The 23727-nt window shown below is 38.6% G+C and overlaps 1 protein-coding gene across 1 annotated transcript; it reads right to left on the bottom strand.

Annotated features, from left to right (window-relative positions):
- Nucleotides 1–16317: 16317 nt before the first annotated feature.
- Nucleotides 16318–22631, bottom strand: LOC119766055 (myosin-6-like). Its single transcript, XM_038250423.1, has 2 exons — nucleotides 21732–22631; nucleotides 16318–16371 (listed from the first exon to the last, which is right to left on the bottom strand). Exons 1-2 carry the CDS (start codon nucleotides 22629–22631, stop codon nucleotides 16318–16320), a joined length of 954 nt encoding a protein of 317 aa, XP_038106351.1.
- Between the last annotated feature and the right edge of the window lie 1096 nt (nucleotides 22632–23727).

Here is a 23727-nt window from a genome sequence, read left to right as displayed (position 1 = left end):
ACACACAAACACCATGAAACCACTTTTGATTAAAATCTAAATATTTTAGAAACAGAGAAGATTTCCCTCCCTCTCCTTTTCTTCTCCATTGAACCAGTAGTAGAGCAGTGTGTGAGAAACTTTTCTACTTTAAACTTTTGTCATCGTGTACCTCGAGGGGGAGCATCCTGACACCCTTTCCACCCACTCCTCAATTACACCCCCTTTAACCCAGGGAAAAGGATACACGCATGAGCCGAAGAAATCCCTCGAGAAGAAACAGGCCTAACCTCACTTTTGGTCGTTGTACGCACCATTAGTAGTAAAATTAAATGATAAATTTTAATAAGACATGTCTGCTGCCCCAACTGAAGGACTGAGCAAGAAGAAGCCCCAGATCATCTCGTCTCAAGGAAGGTTTGCCTTACCTTAAGTTGGCGATGAGCAGGTGCCCATGTCCCGGAGCTTATTGATTATGCAAAAACGCCTCGTGCCGCCACTTTCCCTGGGGCACGACGACTCGGGAAGAAACGTTGAAAGTTTTTCCCCCTACTTTCCATGTCAGAAGACGCCCAAGGTTGTGTGTGGTTTTGCTGGTGTTTTCGGATTCCGGAACGGCACGTGTGGCGGGGCTCGATCTCAGGTAAGGAGTTTCCGAATGGGTTGACGAGGAGTGAGCAAACATCAGTCTTTATCGGAATATCTCTGATGGAGATGACGCTGAATAAGGAAGAAGTTGCGTGCACGTGTATCATTTTTATCATTTCGGGATGGAAAATGCAAAAGTTGGCAACCAACTGGGATGAAAAATGTATGGCTTTGGAAAGGGATCTAATTAAAAAATTTAACTCACTTTAGTTAAATGAAAAAAAAAACTGTTACCAAAAACAATCTCATTACTAAAATTATATCATTCACTGAAGAAAATGAACTTAAAAAATAAAATTAAAAACATTAAATAAAAATTCATCAATCCATCGTCAAAAAACTAAGATTCAAATTAGAAACACTCCAAATTCTGAGTAAATTTTTTTGTGGGAGTTCAGGGTGGTTAAAATAACAATGATGTCAAAGAGACTTTTATGTAAAATTGGACGCCCGATGACGCACTGAGAATTGAAAAAAAGCGTATTTTCTATCGAAAAAAAAAATACAAAAATAGCTTCAAAAAATCTACCATGTTCGTTACTCAACTGCAGGGCTGTGGAGTCGGTGTAGGAGTCGGGTCTTTTTGGAGACCTGGAGTCGGAGTCATCAAAACTCGAACAGCTGGAATCGGGTCTGGAGTTGGAATCAGCTAAAATTTATGAACCGAACAATTCTGATAACCCGGAATTGGAGTCAGAGTCAGAAATATCTAAAAAATGTTATCCTAGGCCTATATAAGCCATATTTGTGTTTATGGAGCCGATAGTTCTCGAAAATAACATTTGAGAAGAGCGTAAGTTATTCAAATATTTTAAACGTTAAATTTCAAGGTGATGTTACGATTTTTTTATGTTTAATATTTTTGAGGAAATAGCCTAAGATGTCACAAAAAGACTGACGAAAAATGCAAGATGGTATGTCTCTCCTAAAAAAATACAAAAATCATTTACTAAAACTTTTTTTTGGAAAAGTGGTCTTAACGTCAAAATTTTTAAAAATCGATAGTGGGTATCGATTCCCCAGACAATTTTACATAAAAGTCTCCAAAATGACCACTGTCCTAAGTCCAATCCATGCGAAGATTCAGCGATTTTGAAAATAAAAATGTTAAAAAAATGTTTTTTTTTTTGTGGTTTGGACTTATGGAAATTGGACGATCTTTCTGGTAAAAATATTTACGATACTGAAAAATCTAGTCTGTCATATAGAAATTGAAAAAAAATCACCAAAAAAACTATTTTTTCAACATTTTTATTTTTAAAACCGCTGTAACTTCCCATGGATCAAAAAATCTCGTAGAAGTGGAATGTATTTTTGTTTCAGTGTATTTTTTCATTTTCTCTAAGTTTGTCTTTGACCACTTTTTGATACGATAAAACGGCTACGAGATACAGTAATTTTTAAATTACAAAATACAAAAATAATTAAATAACTTACGCCCTTCTCAAATGTTATTTTCAAGTACTATCGGCTCCATAAACACAAAATTGGCTTATATAGGTCTACGATAACATGTCTACAAAGTTTCATTGAAATCGAAGAGGGTCGGGTACGAAGATACCAGACAAATTCCTGGTTTGAGCTGGAATTGCTCAATACTCTCTGAGCCAGTATTTTGATATCGTTTCAAAATATCGGTGAAAAAATCTCAAGAGTATAAATATATTCATGAAAATTGACAAGCCCTAATATTAACATGTAAATAAAAAAATGTGTTTTAAAATACATTTTACACATGCCATATCTCAGTTTTGCGCATTTTTTTCTCTGAAAACAAACTATTTATTTTTCAAAACCGTTTTAATCGATTCCAGACATGCTAAATATATTCGGACAAATGTTAAATGAACATGCGGGTGATGTAATTAAGCAAATATTAATGTTAAATTCATTGATATTCTAACTACTGAGTAGGTGTCGAATTAAGAGTCGGAGTAAACAATTTGTTAAATGCTGAAGTCGGAGTCGATTTAAGCTGAAAGCCAGAGCCGGGGTTTAAGTCAGAGTCGACAAAACTTAGAAATCCGGAGTCGGAGTCGTTTGAAATATAATCCGACTCCGCAGCCCTGCTCATCTGTAAAAAAAAATGGAACATTTTTTTTCGTCGTGCGTAAAAGTAAATTTTCAAAACATAAATTTTTAAATCAAAACCAACATTTAAAAGGGCCAAACATTCAGTATTACGCCTTTTTAAAATGTTAGTCTTGATTTGAAAATTTGAAAAATATTGTTTTCAAAAGTCCGGAAAATTTCACGGATGTATCATATTTGAACTTTGTAAATCGGACCATTAGTTGATGAGATATCGACGTTAGAAAATGATAGGTTGTTTGGGTGAGACTTAGAAAACACCAATTATCTTGTTTTTAAACCTTTGCATGACAATATATTAGCAACTTAAGGTCGTATCAACAAAGTTTAAAAAAAGCAAAATATAGAGAATTTTCCAAGCTTTTCAAAAAAAAATTAAAGTGGGCAAATATGTGCACTAATTTAAAAATGAAAAATTTCGACTATTTTCAAAAAAGTTACCTAGAAATGGTTATAAAAAGTGAAGTTAAAAATTTTGACGACCAATATTTCGATTTTTTTATAAAATCAGTATTGATTTAAAAAATCATAACTCGTTCAAAGATTTTTAGCACAACCTGGAAACATATTAAAAAAACATAACAAAAATAGTGTTATTTAGCAATTCAAGTTAAGTAAAATTAAATGTCACCAAATTTTTTTACCGTGTATAATTTTTTTCATGTAGTTCTTATTTATACCTACAAATTTGCCGAAGACACCAAATCGATCAAAAATTCCTTCAAAAGATACAGATTTTTTAATTTTCATACATCATTTTTGTATGGACAGCTGCCAAATTTTTATGGAAAATTATACAGACAATGATGCAAAATGGCTTCTGTGGGCATACCGAAGGAATCAAAAAAGTTTCAGCTGGATTAAAAAATACAAAAATTAAAATTTTAAAAATAGATAGGTTTCGTAGAGAACTGCTCATGTAAACAAACTACTAATTCTATTCGCACTCTTTTAAACTATTCAAAGAATGATTGGAATTAACTGTTTTTTTACATCTTTTAAGAAGAATTTTACGCTCATTTTAAAAAATATTTAAATCCATTCTCCCGATCCTTGTGTTCACATGGACATCAGCCATCATTGCTGTAAACAGTTTTCCACCGAGAAAACACCTTGGTGGGATGACGAGCCATCACACACCTCAATAGTGCTACATTTTCGCCTTGACTGAAAAACAACAAGGAGTACCGTTAAACTTCAGTAGTTTGAAAATGATTCTAGTCTCATATCTAATGCATCCAGGATATTTGAATCTATCAAGTTCTTACGGTATCAATATATCCTTTAGACCAGACATCACTCAACGCTGCTCTAGTTAGTGCCAGCAGAGCCAGTACAGTGTTACTCTTTGTGCAGAAACTTACTTACTGACTATCCCATCTCACATCAGCAGATTCCCCACCGGGGATTCCGGGAAGCCACACATAGCTTCCGAAAGCCCGGGAAGTGCGACCGAAAGTGAAATTGGAACCAGAACCAGTAGGGTGAGTGGTGCTATTTTTGATTAAAGATGGTATTCAATAACAATTGAGTACACTGAAACCCGCGATGGTCTGACACCAACTCTTGTCAAACAAACGGGGTCACTATTTAGTTTGACACCCTCCTTACACAGAGCTCACACCTACTGCCAGACGTGTGGTTTGGTAGTATGTGCGAGTTCCATGTAAAAACTGACAGTTCGTAACTTTTTAGTTTGACTTTATCAATCCAACGAGGTACAAACTAAAAAAGTGTCGAACGAAAAAGTGACTGGAGGTTGAGTGTATGACTTGGACTTGGACTTGGACTTGGACTTGGACTTGGACTTGGACTTGGACTTGGACTTGGACTTGGACTTGGACTTGGACTTGGACTTGGACTTGGACTTGGACTTGGACTTGGACTTGGACTTGGACTTGGACTTGGACTTGGACTTAGACTTGGACTTAGACTTGGACTTAGACTTAGACTTAGACTTGGACTTAGACTTGAACTTGGACTTAGACTTAGACTTAGACTTGGACTTGGACTTGGACTTGGACTTGGACTTGGACTGGACTTAGACTTGAACTTGGACTTGGACTTGGACTTGGACTTGGACTTGGACTTGGACTTGGACTTGGATTTAGACTTTAGACTTGGACTTGGACTTGGACTTGGACTTGGACTTGGACTTGGACTTGGACTTGGACTTGGACTTGGACTTGGACTTGGACTTGGACTTGGACTTGGACTTGGACTTGGACTTGGACTTGGACTTGGACTTGGACTTGGACTTAGACTTGGACTTGGACTTGGACTTGGACTTGGACTTGGACTTGGACTTGGACTTGGACTTGGACTTGGACTTGGACTTGGACTTGGACTTGGACTTGGACTTGGACTTGGACTTGGACTTGGACTTGGACTTGGACTTAGACTTGGACTTAGACTTGGACTTGGACTTGGACTTAGACTTGGACTTGGACTTGGACTTGGACTTGGACTTAGACTTAGACTTAGACTTAGACTTGGACTTAGACTTAGACTTAGACTTAGACTTAGACTTAGACTTAGACTTAGACTTAGACTTAGACTTAGACTTGGACTTGGACTTAGACTTAGACTTGGACTTAGACTTAGACTTGGACTTAGACTTAGACTTAGACTTGGACTTAGACTTAGACTTGAACTTGGACTTGGACTTGGACTTGGACTTGGACTTGGACTTGGACTTGGACTTGGACTTGGACTTGGACTTGGACTTGGACTTGGACTTGGACTTGGACTTGGACTTGGACTTGGACTTGGACTTGGACTTGGACTTGGACTTGGACTTCCCTTAATGCTGATTTGATGTTGGTATTATTTTTTCATCAAAATTCAAAATAGAACACTCTACCTTACACTACAAATTGAGTAAAAGTGTGAAACTGAGAGATACGGGTAAACCCGCCGGAAGCTGCATCACCATGTTCGAACATTTTCCTGATAGCACAACTTCAAAACAAGGGCAGAGAGGAGGGCGGTAAGGTAAGTTAAAGGGAAATAGATCTTCCTCATCTTTGGGTATACACAGTGTATCCCCGTCGTCGGGCTGTGCTGTGTATGAATAACGAGATATTGGCAAGATGTGCTGGGCTGAAATGTGGTGGGAAAAGTTTTCACCCGCAGCGCAGGATGCGGACTTTGCCAGGAAGTCGTCGGGCCGGGGATGGAAACAGGAGAAAGGTTTTCTCTCCAGAGGCGAAAAACTCTTCCGATGGCTTCATATATAATAAATCTTATGCAAATCTGGAAAAGCTAGCAGGAAAGTGCCGAGCCATTCTGGAGCAGTTCGGAACACCGGGTTCGGGGTTTTTCCCTCGGGTGACAGCTGGTGGAAGATGGAAGATATTGGAGGGCGGGAAAAGTTTTCCAAAATTGACAGGTTATGGATCGCCTTTGTCCAAATGGCTTTATTACTGAAAATAAGGAAATTGACCAACAAATTCAAGTTTTTAAAGCAATCCGAATTTCACACAATAAACGATAACATTGCTCAAATTAATTAATCATACAAAACTGTCATCGTGACAGGTTCCAATTTGTTCAATTCATACCCCGACCGTTCCGGGAGAACTCGAGAAACCGATTTCACCTCGTGTCATAGCATTTTTTTTTCGCGGTTGAATTTGGCTTGCGGTCAGTTTTAACAGTCAGCCAATGCGGCACGTGGGTTGAGTTCGTTGAGACACAAGGCGTGACCTGGTCGCAGCCGTCTGTGGCGCCTGTGGCTTCTGTGGCCACGTCGTTGGTTCCCTTCAACGGTATTGTACCCCGGACACTAGTGGAGCGATTGGTTGCGTTTCTTTGTTTGTGCTGAGTTTAAGGGAGATTGGAATTGAATTCTGAAAAAAAATATGTCAAAGTCTCAATGTTTCTATCACTGAATGGGACTGCTCGATATTCGACAGAACTTTCTGTCAGCGATCATTTCCCAATACGATATTTGATCGCTGACACACAACGTCTATCTCGGGTGAGTTTTCAAAATGCCGTAAGAGCCACCATGACCTCCGACACTAATATTCGTATTTCTCCAAATTGCAACAAAATTTCATTTATTTTTAGTTTGGGGCACTTGAAAGACGTGTAGATGAACAATCTTAAGCATTTTTGAAATTGGTTTTCCGTAAGTAGGTCAAATACCGAGGCAAAAAAGGCTTTGTTTAACATTGGCTCTTACGGCTTTTTGAAAACTAATCCGAGCTATCATGATCGTCATTGCTTGGTGACGGTCGGTGAACGTAAACACGAAGACGAAACGAACGAAAAATGAGCACCACTCAAGCAGCCGCCCGAACGAGACAACGTGCTGTTTCTCTTTCTCTCGTTTTTGTCTCTCTCTTCCTAGTGTATTCTGCGTGGTGACAGAAGTCATATCATTGGAGAGATGATCGGAATCTCGGTGGAATGTCAAACGACCGCTCTCTTAGCGATTTTTTCCCTGGATGGAAGTCAGTTGCTACTTTTTGTGTGTGAAACGAAGGAAAGTAAAATGTAAAAATCAGGTTGTCGTGCTAAACACGATTAGAGTGTTCTGTCAGCTATCACAAACAATGTCGAAATTTCGCAAGCTCTGGTGTCTATAGTTGGATTTCTCAACATCTCACTTTTCAAATGTCCCAATGTCTTGACTCTCTATGTCTTTTTATTTACATTTTGGCTAAGACAAAGCTTTCGGGAGGACCAATATATTTAGTTTCAAGCATTATAAAGACACACACACTTCCTTCTATTTCAATTTGTGTTGCATCTGATCACAATGTATCGCTACAAGCAAACATGGTTCACACACTTTGACAAAGTTACCAAAGATTACTAACAAATAATGTTCATCTTTACAATTTTTTAACAGGTCATTCTTAAGTTGGAAAACTGTAAATATAAAATAATTATTTGTTTAATTTCAGTGTCTAAATTATGTTTCTGTATTTTCTGATTGCCAAAAAAATAGGTTTCTAATGAGAAAAAAGCAGTGGTAAAATTTCTTTGATGATGATGAAGCCAGGTAAAAATCAGTGATGACGTTTGAAAAAAAGGGAAAGATGTGTCATTTTGCATCATAAAACCATCAAAATTTAAAAATTTAAATTTTTGTCAATATTGTTGATGATTCTTGATCTTGGACAATACAGTATGGTCCATAAAAAAATGCGACATGTGCATTTTTTCACAGAAAAGTGGTGCCATTCTTAAATTTATTTAACAATCAGATTTTTTATGTATTATGGTGTAAGTTTAGTATATTTTGAAGATATCGTCATGATAGTTTTTTGCAGTTCACCAAAACTGTGTACAGGCGGTCTACAATTATGAATGTATTTTTGGAACAATATTTACCCTAATTAAATAATTTTTATTTCAAAAACGAAACAGTTTAAAATATCCAACTATGTGCCGAAAGCATCATTAGAAGTCCTTCTAAAATACGCCCAATCAAGAATTTTTTTTTTTTTTTTGAATTAAATATACTTTATTGAATCTTTCTTATAATAATTACATTTGGTTTACATAATAAGTGGTCAGCTGTGGCTCTTCAGCTTTAGTTTGCTTTTCGTGATTTAAGCACTGTTCATATTCATAACTTTAAAACTATATGATTTATCATTTTTGTAACACTAGGTACAATGAAGAAAAAAAAATTTAAGAAAACATAACCTAACCTAAAACTAACTTAATCTTACCATAAACTAAACCAATCCTTGAATCAAGGGGTATTCAGATATAGCACATTTTTCCCTGAATTTCAAACATTTTTCTTGAATCTTCTGATCCAACATTTTTACTTCTGCTAATTCATGAACCTCACTTGATCTAGTCCAGCCAGGAACATTCAAAACCATTTTGAGTACCTTGTTTTGGACACGCTGGAGCTTCAATTTATGAGTTCTAGCGCAACACTCCCAAACAGGTACTGCATACTCAATAACTGGGTAAATTATTTGTTTGTAAACTGCTAGCTTATTTTTCAAAGATAACTTTGATTTTCTGTTAATTAAAGGATACAAACACCTGATAAGAATGCTGCACTTGTTCAATGTTTTATCTACATGCTGTCGAAACAATAGTTTCGAGTCAAGTATGAGACCTAAATATACAACTTCCTTTGACCAGGGTATTGAAACATCATTCATTTCAATTAAAACATCATCCTTTGGGACAAATCGGGCCGATTTGGAAAGTGGAAAAATGATGGTTTGAGTTTTGGCTGCATTTATGCGAATTTTCCAGTCGCCAAAGTATTCGGAAAGAACGTCAAGACCCTTCTGAAGACGGCCGACTAAATATCTGGTTATTTTACCCTTATAAATAACGGCAGTGTCATCAGCAAAAGTGACAACACACCATTACCAGGAAGAGTAGGCAAATCAGATGTAAAAATATTGTACAGAAGTGGGCCAAGAATACTTCCTTGGGGAACCCCAGCATCAATGTTGAATAATCCAGAAGCAATCCCATTCAGAAAAACCCTGAACGATCTCTCCGAAAGATAGTGCTGGATAATTTTGATAAGATACATTGGAAAACCGTATAAATACAGTTTATGTATCAAACCATCATGCCAAACATTGTCAAAAGCCTTCTCAACATCCAACAAAGCCATAGCAGTTGATTTAGACTCAAGCTTGTTCTGTTTGATGATTTTAGTTACTCTTCATATTTGGCTTTTCAGTCCGTCGAATAAAAGTAACAACCGTTTCCCTTCGTTACCGACGTTTCGGCTTATATTTTGAAGCCTTCTTCACTGGATCACTAAAAATCAGTGTGCTATTACTATTTGTTCTGTGTTAGTCGTGTGTTTTTTGTACTTACAAGGATGTTGTTCTTTGTCAAGTTTTGTTTTGTCATATGTGTAAACCGTTTGTTTATGTTCCTGCACATCACTGTTGGGATTAGGAATATGTTTGGTTAGGAGGGGATATTTTGTGTAATTACTAACGTATTTGTCCTGGATTTTGATTTGTTTTGCACATTTACTGTTTGGTAGTTTGCACTGCACAACTGTTTGTAGCTAACTGTAGGGTGGGTTGTTTTTATTGTGTGTTTGTGTTATTTTGTTTGGGGGTTTTTTTTTTTTTTTTCTTTTTCTGTGTTTGTGTAATGCGTGTAGTATGCCAGCATACGTACTGTTTAGCCCATCCGTGTCGGTCCTCTTGTTGACCGTATCTTGTGTGTTATGGATCCAAATCATCTCTAGGAGTGAAAGAGACGACCTCTTAAAGGTTTGGTCCAATATCTCTGCTTGTGTGAGATCGAAACGGTGGCCAGTGTCACAGCCGCATCCAGTTCACACATGAGGAGGAACGAGAGGGACGTCTACCATATCTGGACATGACCTTGGTAAGGCAGGCTGACAACAGCATCCGTACCGAGTGGTACATTAAGGACATTGCGTCGGGCCGTCTCTTAAACTTCCACTCCATCCACCCCCTCTCCCAAAGATCAATATGGCGTCAAACTTTATTGATCGTGTCCAGAAACTCACAACAAACCAAACTACAGCTGAAATCAACAAAACCATAACCAAGTACCTTACCTAAACGACTATCCCCGCAGTCTGATCAATAGATGTCTGAACTGCAAAACCCAAAACAAACCCTCCCCAAATCCACCTCTCCACTTCACCTACCAATACTACCGAAAAGATTTATAGATCTATCCCATACATCCCTGGTCTTACACCCGTATCACCCAACTACTACGCCACGAATGTCCAAACGTAGTAGTCACATCCCAAGCACGTATACTGTAAGTAGTCTATACACGCGGATCAAGATGTCCACCCGCTTAACCAACACAATATCATATACCGTGTGAATTGTAACAACTGCGACAACAAATACATCGGCATGACCAGCAATCTCCTAAAAACAAGATTGTCTGGACATCGTAGCGATGTCAACAGATTGGACAAACTGCTACAATCTGGACACAGCTACTCCGATGTAGAAGTACAAGCGACAAGGGAGAAGACAGCTTTGATATCGCACTGTATCGACACTGGCCACCGTTTCGATCTCACACAAGCAGAGATATTGGACCAAACCTTTAAGAGGTCGTCTCTTTCACTCCTAGAGATGATTTGGATCCATAACACACAAGATACGGTCAACAAGAGGACCGACACGGATGGGCTAAACAGTACGTATGCTGGCATACTACACGCATTACACAAACACAGAAAAAAAAAAAAAAAAACCCCAAACAAAATAACACAAACACACAATAAAAACAACCCACCCTACAGTTAGCTACAAACAGTTGTGCAGTGCAAACTACCAAACAGTAAATGTGCAAAACAAATCAAAATCCAGGACAAATACGTTAGTAATTACACAAAATATCCCCCCCCTCTAACCAAACATATTCCTAATCCCAACAGTGATGTGCAGGAACATAAACAAACGGTTTACACATATGACAAAACAAAACTTGACAAAGAACAACATCCTTGTAAGTACAAAAAACACACGACTAACACAGAACAAATAGTAATAGCACACTGATTTTTAGTGATCCAGTGAAGAAGGCTTCAAAATATAAGCCGAAACGTCGGTAACGAAGGGAAACGGTTGTTACTTTTATTCGACGGACTGAAAAGCCAAATATGAAGAAAACTGAAATTTGACAGTCGTTGCGAAAAAAGTTAAAGATTTTAGTTACTCTCGTAAGCTGATGAGCAGTATTATGCCCCTTTCGGAAGCCAAACTGCTCATTCAAAATTATATTATTATCGTTGGTAAAATCCAAAAGCCTTGAATATATGACCTTCTCAAAGAGTTTGGACAGACTACTCAAAAGACTAATGGGACGATAACTTGTTGGCGATGTTGGATCTTTTTGAGGCTTCAAAATTGGTATGACTTTGCCCAGCTTCCAATTGGTGGGGAAGTAACCAAGTTGCAAACATTTATTGAAAATATTGGCTAGATGTTGAAAGAACTGATCACTCTGTTTTTCAACACTAGATTAAAATGTTATCAAAGCCAGGAGCTTTCATATTTTCATTTGTTTAACTGCAACTTTGACTTCCTCACCAGAAACATGGGAATCTGCAGGAAATTCAAAGGTAGAGTCATTGATTGTTGAAATACTATTGGCAACTGATGTTTCTTTACGGCTGGTCATGGAAGCGCCAAGATTATGTGAACTAACAAAATGAAGCCCAAGTGCATTTGCCTTTTCCTCGGATGTAATCAAAGGAGAATCCTCAACAATAAGAGGAGGAATAGGCTTTGGTTTGTTTTTAAGAACTTTTGAAAGTTTCCAAAATGGTTTTGAATAATTCCCAAGCTGGCTTACATGTTTTGAAAATTCTTGATTTCTAATATTGTCAAGTCGGTCTTGTATGATTTTGTTCAAATTGTTAACTGAAATCTTTTGTCATAGTCCCCAGTCCGTTGATATTGTCTCCTATAAACATTCCTAAGTCTAATCAAGTGTTTAGTATCTACGTCAATATCAGTTACCTTAAAATTAACAGGAACCTCCCGAACGTTGGCAGCCTCTGCTTGGTTGATAGCCTGCTGGATCACCTCCAGCGAACGATCAATATCAGCAGAAGTTTCCGGGTGTTGATCATAGTCGATGTTGCTGTCTACCACTTGCTGAAACTGCTGCCAGTCAACGTTGTGGTAATCTTTCCGGGTTGGTTGCCGCTGCGGAGTAACGGAAGCTCCAACCTCCACAACCACCGGATAGTGATCAGAACTCAACTCTTCAAACACCTCAGGATGAGCCACGTTCTCAGCCATATTGGTAATGAAGAAATCGATGATTGAGTGATTCCCAGACCGAGCCACCCTCGTTGGACGATCCGGACTCACAACGTTGTAGTATCCGTTTTGCAGATCGTTGTGCAGAATCACTCCGTTCCGATTCCTCCTGCTGTTGCCCCAAACTTCATGCTTCGCGTTGAGGTCACCAGCGATGATGTACTTTGCGCTCCGCCGTGTCAGCTTCTGGATATCGCCCTTCAGTTTTGCTGCTGAACCATCTCTGGCATTCACCTGACGTGGACAGTATGCAGCAATGAAGAGTACTGGGCCAACCGAAGTGGGAATTTCCACTCCAACGGCCTCGATGATGTCCAGCTTAAAGTGTGGCAGCCGGCGTGGCTTAAGATCACGATGAACAGCGACAAGCACACCTCCTCCTCCAGAGGCGGTCCTATCGAGCTGCGTCGCAATCTTGTAGTTTTGCAGATAAACTTTTTCACCGGGCTTCAGATGAGTTTCCGTGATGGCAGCTACGTCGATCTCCTTCTCGCGAAGAAAATCCACCAGCTCTAAGTTCTTCCTCCTAATGGAGCAAGCGTTCCAATTCAGCAGCTTGAGGGACCTACGATCCATACTGGATGACGAACGAGGTCAGCACTTCAATCTGCTGGGTCTTGGTTTTGCATCCACGCAGTGCAGCGGACATCTGTTTGAAAATATTGAGGAGTTCGGTTGAGGTGTAAAGATCATTACCATTTTCCTCAACTGCTGGTTCTTGGGTTGGTCTTGGCTCCTGGCTGAAGCCCGGTGGTGGCGGTCTCGGCTCCTGGCTGGAACCCGGCCGTGGATGATTCATCTCAGCTCTCTTCCTGGGATCCAACGGTAACGGTGCCAAGTTCGGGACCTGGCGTCGCGGTTGAAGAGGTGGAAAATTTTGCTCCACCAGGGCTGGAGGAGTTCTACGACGCTGAGGCTGATTCTTCGTCGATGCTTGCTGCCGAATTTTCACGAACTCAGCTCTCTTGGGGCACTTTCGGTCGGTTGACGAATGCTCACCGTTGCAGTTGAGGCACTTCACCAGCGAATCTTGGATGCACTGGGACGTGATGTGCGCATCAGTACCACATTTGGCGCAACGACGCTTCAGGTGGCAGTTCTTACCTCCGTGCCCGAAGCCCAGGCAGTTGAAGCATTGTGTGACGTCACGATGCACTGGTCGGTATCGCTCCCACGACACGATAATGTTGAAAACCGCTCGGATTGCCTTCAGCTCAGGAAGCGTCGTCGATCCCTTAGCCAAATGCAGCAGGTAGAGCTGGTCACGGTACTTGATGTCTTTGTTGCGTCGGCTCATTTTGTGCACGGCCAACACATCCAGTTTCAAAACTTTTAGCTCGGCAGCTAATTCCTCCACTGGCATGTCGTACAGACCTCTGACGACGATTTTGTACGGCTTATCCATGACGACATCATGGGTGAAGTACTTCGCCTCGTTTTCGGTCAAGTAATCCTTGACCAGTTGATAGTGCTGCCTGGATTGCACCAGCACCTTAAATCCGTCCTGACACAGACGAATGTTGCCTTGGACTTTCCCAGACTTGATGAGTTCAACAAGCCCCGCACGAAAAGTATCCAGGTTAAATGTAACAAATATATTAAATGTTTGTATCCACTTATAAACAGGAATTCTAGACTTTGTCTCAAGAATAAACTGTTAATTTATAAACAAATTTTCAGACCTGCCATGCTTTATGCTGTGCCGATCTGGACAAGCTGTTGCTTAACCAGGAAGAAAAACTTCAGAGGATTCAGAACAAAATTCTGAAAATGATTCTGAAACTTCCTCCCTGGTTCAGCACCAGTGAACTTCATCAATTAGCCGAAGTTGACACTTTGGATGTTATGTCCAATAAGATAATTGATGCATTTCGACAAAAATCATTGCAGTCTTCAGCTGCATTGATCCGTTCTTTATATAGTTTATAAGTTAGCTTTAAGGTATCCCTTTTCCCTTTGTACATGTAGGACCTCCTACATTTGAAATCACTGAATAGCGAAAGCTACAATATTTCATGAATAAATGAAAGTTGCTAGTATTTAAAATTGAGGTGAAAAGTCATCGTTTGTGATTGGACACTCAATAATATTTTAACTGAATGAATGTACATGGAAAAGAAATTTGAATAAATATAAATTAAAAAAAAAAAAAAAAAAAAAAAGCCCCGCACGAAAGTCGATCGTTGCTGCTGATTGCCTCACATAAAAGGAGGCAGTTTCTCCTTTCGCTGTTTCACTTCATTCTCCTTTGCTTCCGCTACCTGGTCCTCGTCAGGCAGTCCAGCGAACTTGTTGTTCTTCAAAAGCTGCTCCTCGTGCGATGAAGAGTTCTCCTCCTCCTCATCCATCGGTACAGTACCGTCGCTCTTTTTCGTCTTTTTGCTGTTCGATGTCACTTCCAAAAGCACCTTCCTTTTGGAAATTCCAGGTTTTTGGCCATCAGTTGAGGCCTCAACCTTCCTTTTGGAAATTCCCACTTTTTTGCCTGCTTGAGCCGCAGGTAGGGCAATATTGCCGGCGTTTTGCGCCGGGACACGACGAGTCATGTTGATTCAGACAACCTTCACCAACGAATGCTCGGATAACAATGAGCCCAATCAAGAAGTTTTTTTAATTTTGTTAAAATTGGTAATTTGTGTGAAAAATGCCATTTTGGTTATTATTTTGTGTGATTCTGTCGAAATAAATCAATAACTTAAAACCGTTGTCGATGGCTCTAAAGCGTACCCAGCGGCTTTATATTGTTAAAAGTCACATCAGAGTATCTGTTAGTATCAATTACAATCATTAGTAGCATTTATTTTTTGCGTAGAAACATTGCAGGCTCCAAAAAATCCCAAAAAATGATGCATTTTCAGAATATTTTTGAAAAGTTCACTATTTTACTATAACTGGTAAATAGAATGCGTAAAATTCGGTGGAACTAACTCTTACAACTCTCAAAAACAGTAACCTTGAAAACTGTATACTTTTTAGTCCATAAAAATACCATAATAGGCTACCAGATCGACCAACATGAAAAAAAGTATGTTTTTCTTTATATGGTCTGGGCGTAGAGCAAATTGGCAAATTTATAATTTTCAATGAACTATAACTTATTGTATGCTAAGGGAATAGTTTTAAATGCATTGATTGTTTGTTTTGAACCTATTCAACATGTACACATGCTACATATATCATAAATAGTAAAAATAGTCCCGATTTACACCTAATAACAATGTCGCATTTTTTTATGGGCCATACTGTATTACCAATCATTAAATGAAAAAAAAACTTTAAAAACATTCTGTTTGTTGATTCTAATTGATTTTTTATTTAAAAAAGCAGCTTTTACAGTAAACATAGGAGCAGAACAAATATTTTTATCAACTTGCCCATTTTGAAGCGAGTCGGAAAACTTTGCACATACCGTCAACATTGAATTTAAATATTAAAAATACATTTCTCTATATCTCATCAATATGTTGCTCTTTAATTTTTCCTAGGAAATTTGGAATAGAGTGACAAAAACCCGAAATAAAACATTCCGAAGGAATCTTGAGCAACGTATTTCAACAACAAATTTATATGAAAATTTGGTTGTCTCCCCTTTATCCAATCAATGACTTTTATAAAGTTGCAATTCATTACAAATCGGTCGATTTCACGGGTTTTCTTATATTTGATTTGACTGAAATTTATTTGGGGCTTCTTTATGACTAAAGAAGGCATTTGCATAAATTGTTCGTCCATAAAATAGTCAAGGCACGAAATCGAAAAAGGGCTCATTTTCTTGTGTCTAACGGCAAATCATGTAACAGGCCAGGTTTTGATGGATCTAGACTAAATCGACCCCGCTGAGTCCGAATATCGCGGTCACGAAGCCGGATTCCTTAAGGGAAGCGAGATATTCAAGATGGCGACCAAAAAGGCGGCTTTATAGAGAAGTCAACAATATCACAGTATGAAGATTGTCCACGTATCAATTTTAACTATTTTCGGGCCGCTGAACCCGAATATGACCATGAAAATCGGTCACGGCGACTCAGGAGCGTGTAATCCAAGATGGCGTCCAATATGGCGAAGAGAGAATCTTCAAGTTTTGGCCATCTTGGATTGCACGCTCCTGGGTCACTGTGACCGATTTTTATGGTCATATTCGGGTTCAGCGAACCCAAATAAGTTAAATTTGATCGGTCACAAGCCTGTTACATGTTGTTTAAAAATACTTGAAGATTCTCCTTTCGCCATATTGGACGCCATCTTGGATAACACGCTTCTGGGTCACTGTGACCGTATTTCATGGTCAAATTCGGGTTCAGCAACTCCAAATGCTATTTTTGGGTTTTTAGCCTTGACTAAAAGACAGGAAGGGATTCTCTGATCGATATGGTATTTACAGCAAAGTTGATATTGGTGATAAGGACTGTTCAGAAAAAAGCAACAAACTTTAGCAACATTTTTTTCTTAACAATTTGAAAAAAATACGCTTTTAAAGCTGCAACCCAAAAAGTGCCTAACATTTTTTTTGCATTTCCGTCATGAAACTACCAACTTTAACTGTCATTCTCGAATTACCTTACGACCTACTTTTCTCTACCAAAAACAAAATCGAAAAGTAATACTTATCGAAACAGGGGTTGAATAGTTATACTTTTCCGCACTGAAATGGGTGCTGAAAATATGAACTATACAGCACATGTATCAAAAAGAAATACTTTTCAATATTGTTTTTTTTTTTTTTTTTTGAATGGTGAATACTTACATATTTAACACATTTACAATTGAATTCTATTTAAAACGTGTTTTTGTAATTGTAAAAAATGGTGTAGGCTACTCGTTTGCAAAACTTGATTTTTTCAGCACAAGCTGTATTGTGAAAACGGTGCATTTAATCAAAAACATGCACAGAAAAAAATATTTCTGTAAATTTACATTATTTATCATGTACCAAAAGGTATCATGATAAATGATGTATATTTACATTAGGTTCATTGGAAATTTACATTAGTTTTGAAAATTTACATTAGTTTTGGAATTTACATTAGTTTTGAAATTTACATTAGTTCAAATCAACTAATTCTGATTGGCCAATGAGAATGAGAAGCTCGACTTGGATTGCAGTAGGAAAAGGGTGTGGCCTATGTTCTATGGATAACGCTGGACTGGAATCGAACGGACGACGGGTAGGATGTTCGGTGTTACTGCTGCTACCCGCTGCCGACTGAGCCATCTTCGCATTTTATAAACGAGCGGCTAAAGCATCAACTTGTTCAGGGCGAGGCTCAGGCAGTGGGCCAGCGAAGTATGAGAGCGATAGAAAGAGAACCAAATATTACTGTTTGGCAGAAATACATTGGATATATGATTTACATTAAATAGGAATTTACAGGAAGCCGAACACGGATAGAAATTCATCAGATTTGAGTTTCCATGCTCAACGTTTCCATTAGATTCATGATTTACATTAGATTTAGATTTACATTGGAGTAATTTCCATGACTTTTTACTCTTTACATCATATTTCAACATTACATTGAATGAGTTTGCATAAGAACAATAATTACGTGCTGTGTAAATTTACATATTTTTTTCTGTGTGGTTATTTACTTTTTGATTGCAAATTCGATTTTAGATAAAACAATGAGGTCGAAAAAAAAGTACCAGTCTTCATTCTTAACAAAAATCACTATGTAAAAAATCATAGCTCGTCGGCAAAATTTTGGTCGATACTTCTGAATGTCTTTAAAGAAGCGGTGTTTTGTCCACGGTGTATTTTTACAAGACCTTAAAGATGAAAAATTTGGTATGTCTGATATTTGGCACCGTCAAAGAAGGGTTCTTTCCCAACATTTTGCGGGGTGTACCGAAATATTTCGTCGGGGGTCTAGAGCAACTTTTTTCTAATATTATTTTTCGATTTTATGGGATATTTGTTCAAAAAACCGATTTTCTGTGATTTTTTTGAACAAATATCCCATAAAGTCGAAAAATAATCTTCAAAAAATAGTTGCTCTATACCCCTCGACGAAATATTTCGGTTAACCCAGCAAAATGTCGGGAAAGAGCCTTTTTTTACGGTGCCAAATATCAGACTTACCAAATTTTTATCATTTGTTTGTTCTAAAAAACACACCGTGGCCCACTTTGACATATAAAAAACTTCTTAAATAAAAAAATACGGATTTTGCGAAATTGAATTTTTTTGTGGCCATTGCAAATATTTATTTTTTAAAGTTTTTTTTACATCTTCAAAATTGGTCAGAAAAATCAGGTGGCAAAAAATATTTCTAAACTTCTAAATTTTAGTGAAAATAGAAGTAAATCAAGTAAAAACTTCTAAAATGTTCGGGCTGGATTATTTTTTTATAAAATTTTCGCAGAATTCCAAAGCACAGCATCGCAAAAACTTTTTTTTTGCAAAAAAATAAAATTTTCATCAATACTAAGATATTTTTGAAACAAATGAATTCAAAACAACTGGACTGGTGTATGCATTTTTAAACACTTTTTTCATTCAAATGTTGAAGCCTTGCTCGTAAATTCAATTTTTACTTTTTTTGTCCCTGACTTTGGTCAGAGTCGAGGGACATAAACTTCAAAAAAATATTTACAACAGCCTTATTTAAAAATCAGAAATTTTCGGCGTAGCTTTTTTTTCTGAATAGTCTTCATCAATACCTAAAACTTTGCCAAATCACCAAATCAATCAAAAAATTCTTTGAAAAGTTACAGATTTTTGAATATTCAAGTACCATTTTTGTATGAACAGTTGCCAAAATTATATGAAGATTGGTATGAGTTAACCAATGACACAAAATGGCTTTTTTTGTTGATAGGAAAGGCATCCACAAAGTTTGAACTAAATCAAAAAAATATAAGTTAAATAAATGTCTGGGTTTGGTGCAGAATTGCTCAATGTTTTTCTCCATTGGAATGTTAATGTTGCTATTGAAATTTTGGAAAAAATTTCGAGTGACTTTACAATGATTTCATTTTTATACTGAAAATCGAACCTAAGTTGCCGAGAAATTCATTGATGATAAAATGATGCCAATGAAAAAAATAGCGAAAATTACCTTATACATACACAGAAAAAAAAGTTGAATTTTGGAATGTTGAAAATTTGGTAGGTTGAATATTACCTCTTTATTTGTGTAATATTACATAAAAAATATGTAAAAACCTTACCTTATACATACACAGAAAAAAAAGTTGAATTTTGGAATGTCGAAAATTTGGTAGGTTGAATATTACCTCTTTATTTGTGTAATATTACATAAAAAATGTGTAAAAATGTGAACCTGATGAATATTCATCAAAAACTGATGAAAATTCATCATTTTCTGGGGTAAAATTTATCATTTCTAATCTAATCTAATCTAATCAGACCCTAGCGCAGCCAATCTTTCGAAGGGATCCTGGAGAGTGCCTTAGGTTAGATGACGCCTAGCACTCTTCTTGTCATTTATTAACATTTGTAGTGCGCCATTGCATTAGAATGCATTGAAACATCACAAGCGTTAAAGCGGCCAGGCCTACTGCGTAAAGCCGTATCGCAGAGATGACTCGTAATTCGGTTGAGTTTGAGCACAGAGTGTTCGAACAACAACACAATTCTGAATCGACAGGGGAGGAAGAAGCGTGGGGACACACCACCATACGCTCCGAGAATTGGTTGTATTCGTTGGGAGCACCATGCTAAGAAGGTTTGGTACTCCGGGACCCTCTGGGATGGGACATTGTATTTCCACGAATGCCCTGGACACTATTTGCCGTGGTTATAGCGCCACAACTCGCTCTCAGTAACAGTATTCCTAATTCCAGTCCAAGCTTACCAAGTCGTCATGGCCTAGTGGTTAGCATTTTTGCTAACCAATCCAAAGGACGGGGGATCGAACCGCGCCTCGAGCGACTTTGATTTTTTGTTCATATTCATCATTTCAGATTTCTATGTTCTTAACTTTCTCGTTGGGAGCAGATGGGCATCGAACCCAGAACCATTCGCTTATAAAGCGAACACCGTAACCAGTCAGCCACGGCCGCTCTGGGGTAAAATTTATCATTTATTTAATCAAAAAATCTGTCACCATTTCCTGATGAATATTACCATCATTTTTTTTCTGTGTGTGTAATATTACAAGATTTAATAACTGTTATTATTTTAAGGTTTTATTATTAGAAAAAAAAATCATTTTCAATCTATGCTCAATTTGTATGACTTGTGTCATGTCAATTTAAAAAAAAAACCTGGTCAAGTTGCGGTGATTTTAGTTTTTTCAAATTACTTAGCAAGAAAAAATCTAGCTCAAATTAGAACAATTTGAAAAAAATAAAGAAATATTTTTAAAATAATATTGAAATTTAATTGAAAACATTCTTTACATCAGCAGAAATAAAAATGCAGAGAAATTAATTTATCATAACTAAAATTTCCATTTCGAAGCACCGCACTCGATCGTTTAAAAAAAACACAGTTTTGTCCTGCAACCGCAACATTATTAGCTTGAGCTCATAAAACGCTCATAAACGGAGTGCCATATAAAAAGTGGTCGCGAGTATTTTCCCCCGGGCCAAGATGGAAACTTCAAACACGGTTCGGAGGCATCATAAATAAATTTATCAACTCAAAAAGTACCCGGCTGGGTCGGTCGCGGCCGGTCGGTCCCTCTTCTCTAATAATTGCAGCAGCTTCGCCGGTTTTTGAAGTCCAAAAGCACCAAATAAAAGAGCCGACTTCATTAATATTCCGTTCAAACGCGTAAACATAAACGACTTCATTATAAATAGATGATTGACAATTATTGGGACATTTTTCATTCTTTGACGGAGAGGAGGCCGGTTGGCTGGTTGGTCGGAAGGCACTCTGTTTATGTAGAGTCTTGGCCGTTTATTGCCCACTCTTGCTGCGGCCAAAGAGGCAATCCACGTAAAGCCGACTTTTATGCCTTCGAGGACCACGACGGCAGCGGGGGGTCTCGTAACGCGATCAATGTTGATGGCCTAATCAATTTGTTGGCAATTAAATAGTTTATGGGAGTTGTGACAACTTTTTACTAGTTTGAGCATATGTCAAAGTAAGCTTATATTTGCAAACATATTTGTGAGCTGTGGAGTAGCAACAATTTCTTTGATTTTTTTCGATTCTGAAAAAAATAAAAGCCGCTGGGTTTGAATTTCTCTCTAAAATTTATCAAATAGTAATTTTGTAAGCAATCCAAATACAAAACCAGCAGTAGCACAAATAATAACTCTCCTGGTGTCCAGAAACGCACGTGCATTTTGCTGAGACTCCTCCTCCGACTCGTCCAACTCAGCTTCCGTCATCTGACCAGCATCCACCGAACGCCTCACTCTAGCTCTAAGCTCCCCCTCCAACCGCTTGATGCTATCTTCCTTGTCCTGAAGAACAGCGCTTTGCCTAATGACAGTCCTCTCCAACTCAGTCTTCTCCGCGATACACCCTTTGAGTTCCTTGTTCAGCTCCTCCGTCGCGGCCACTTGTCCCCGCAGCATGGCAATCTCCTTCTGCTTGTCCGTCACCGTCCTCTGCAGAACCTTAAGCTGCCTCATGTCAAACTTGACCGCATCCTCAAGTCCGCTGGTCCTCGCCCGATGACTCGCCTCGATGCCGGCTATCTGCTCCCGCAGCTGGTGCTTCTCGTACGCCGCCGTCGACAGCTGGGCAACCCGTTGGTCCAGCTGCGTCCTAGCTTCCTCCAGCAGTCTCTCCAACGAAATGCACTGATCGCAGGGAATGCTTCCGGCGGCCTCCAAGCTGGCCGATGCGTTCGAGATGGTCTGCTCAAACTCGTTGATCCGCTGCTGGCTTTCCAGCAGCTGAGCGCGAAGAGCCACGTTCTCACGAATTACAGCATCCAGCTGGTTTTGGGCACGATGCTGAACTTCGCTAGATGAACCAGTGTCGTCCTCGTCCAACGAAACCTTTCCCTTTAGAGCGGCCTTCAGTTTCACGATCTGACGCTGCAGTTCAAACTTTTGAGCGTTGCACTCGTCCAGCAGTTCGTTCTCCACCTGAAGTTGTTCCAGCGCTTCATCCAGCCATTTGGAAAGCTCGGCGCGTTTTTGTTCGCCATCGCCTGAGTCTTCTACGTTGTCGTCGTCGTCGTCTCCCGATTGTGGGCTGGACATTCCAGGGTTAATTTAGACACGAGAAATTTGGAAGTGGAAGTCAAATTGAGAGCAAAACTTGAAACAGTTTGATCCACTGCTGTGACAGCTCACCTACTCTGATGATAACAGTTTTAAACATTTTTTCTTTTTTTCTATTTAAATAATGCAAAATGTTCATCAATACATTTCCAAAGAGAAAGAGCCTAAACCAAAAGTGCTAGATCAGGCTGTTTCTAAAGTACCATTTGGGTAATTGGTATATTGTGGATTTAGCTCGTAGCTGGATTTTCTGACATCTTCGCACGGTCATTGGAAACGGTCGTGGATAGACCTAGGGGTTCCCAGTTGGAGTGAAAAAATTCAATTTGTAGAAAAATTATGGATTAAAATTTTGCTTTTTTATCACTTCTTCGACATCAGGAATAATTGTTTGAACAAGCTCGACATTTTTTTATTCGGCCGGAAAAATATTATTTTTCTTGAAAAAACTTTCATTTTTAATCCCATGATCACCCCTAATTCTGGCTCGATGCCGCCATCATGCGTTTGTTTGTCAACAAAGCTGCAGTTTGATGGTGAGACGAAGTGAGGGGGGAAGAGATTTTGACATTTTTATGCCCGCATCTGGCCCGCCGCCTATTTCATCGGTCGTTGAGTCGCCGGTCGTTTCCAGCGACCGAGTCCAGCTAGGAACTGATCGTACAATACCAACTCACAAAAAATCGGGAAAAGTTGCCCCGACCCCTCTTCGATTGCCACATTGGTCCAGATCGCAAAATTAGGTGGAAAATGGATTTTCCGTAAAATGATGAAGTTTTAGAGCTTTAGTGTCTTCAGAAGAGTTGTTGCATATGAGAAGGGGCAACTTTTGGTTTGGTTGGAAATTAGGGTGGTTCACTATTAGGGTGACTTTGTAAATCTAACTTTTCAGGAATTTTTATGGGAATTTTTTTGTCTTCTAGAAAGTTGTTGAGCTTGCCAATTCAAGCAACTTTGTCGAAGACACCAAAATTTTATCTCGTAATTTACGCCTTCTACGACCAAATATATAGAAAGCATCTGAGCAAACCTTCAAAAACAGTTTTTTGAACGTGGCAATTTAGGGTTAAGTTTA

Source organism: Culex quinquefasciatus, chromosome 2, assembly GCF_015732765.1.
Source record: "Culex quinquefasciatus strain JHB chromosome 2, VPISU_Cqui_1.0_pri_paternal, whole genome shotgun sequence".
NCBI classification, from domain to species: domain Eukaryota; kingdom Metazoa; phylum Arthropoda; class Insecta; order Diptera; family Culicidae; genus Culex; species Culex quinquefasciatus.
This window is presented reverse-complemented; position numbering and strand designations above follow the sequence as displayed.

What these genes read in the sequence shown, in the direction of transcription:
- LOC119766055 (XM_038250423.1), bottom strand. Translation starts at nt 22,631, where the DNA reads ATGTCCAGCCCACAATCGGGAGACGACGACGACGACAACGTAGAAGAC. An exon ending in CGTTTCTGGACACCAGGAGA is followed by an intron (nt 16,372 to 21,731) that starts GTTATTATTTGT and finishes GCTTCCCTTAAG; the next exon opens with GAATCCGGCTTCGTGACCGC.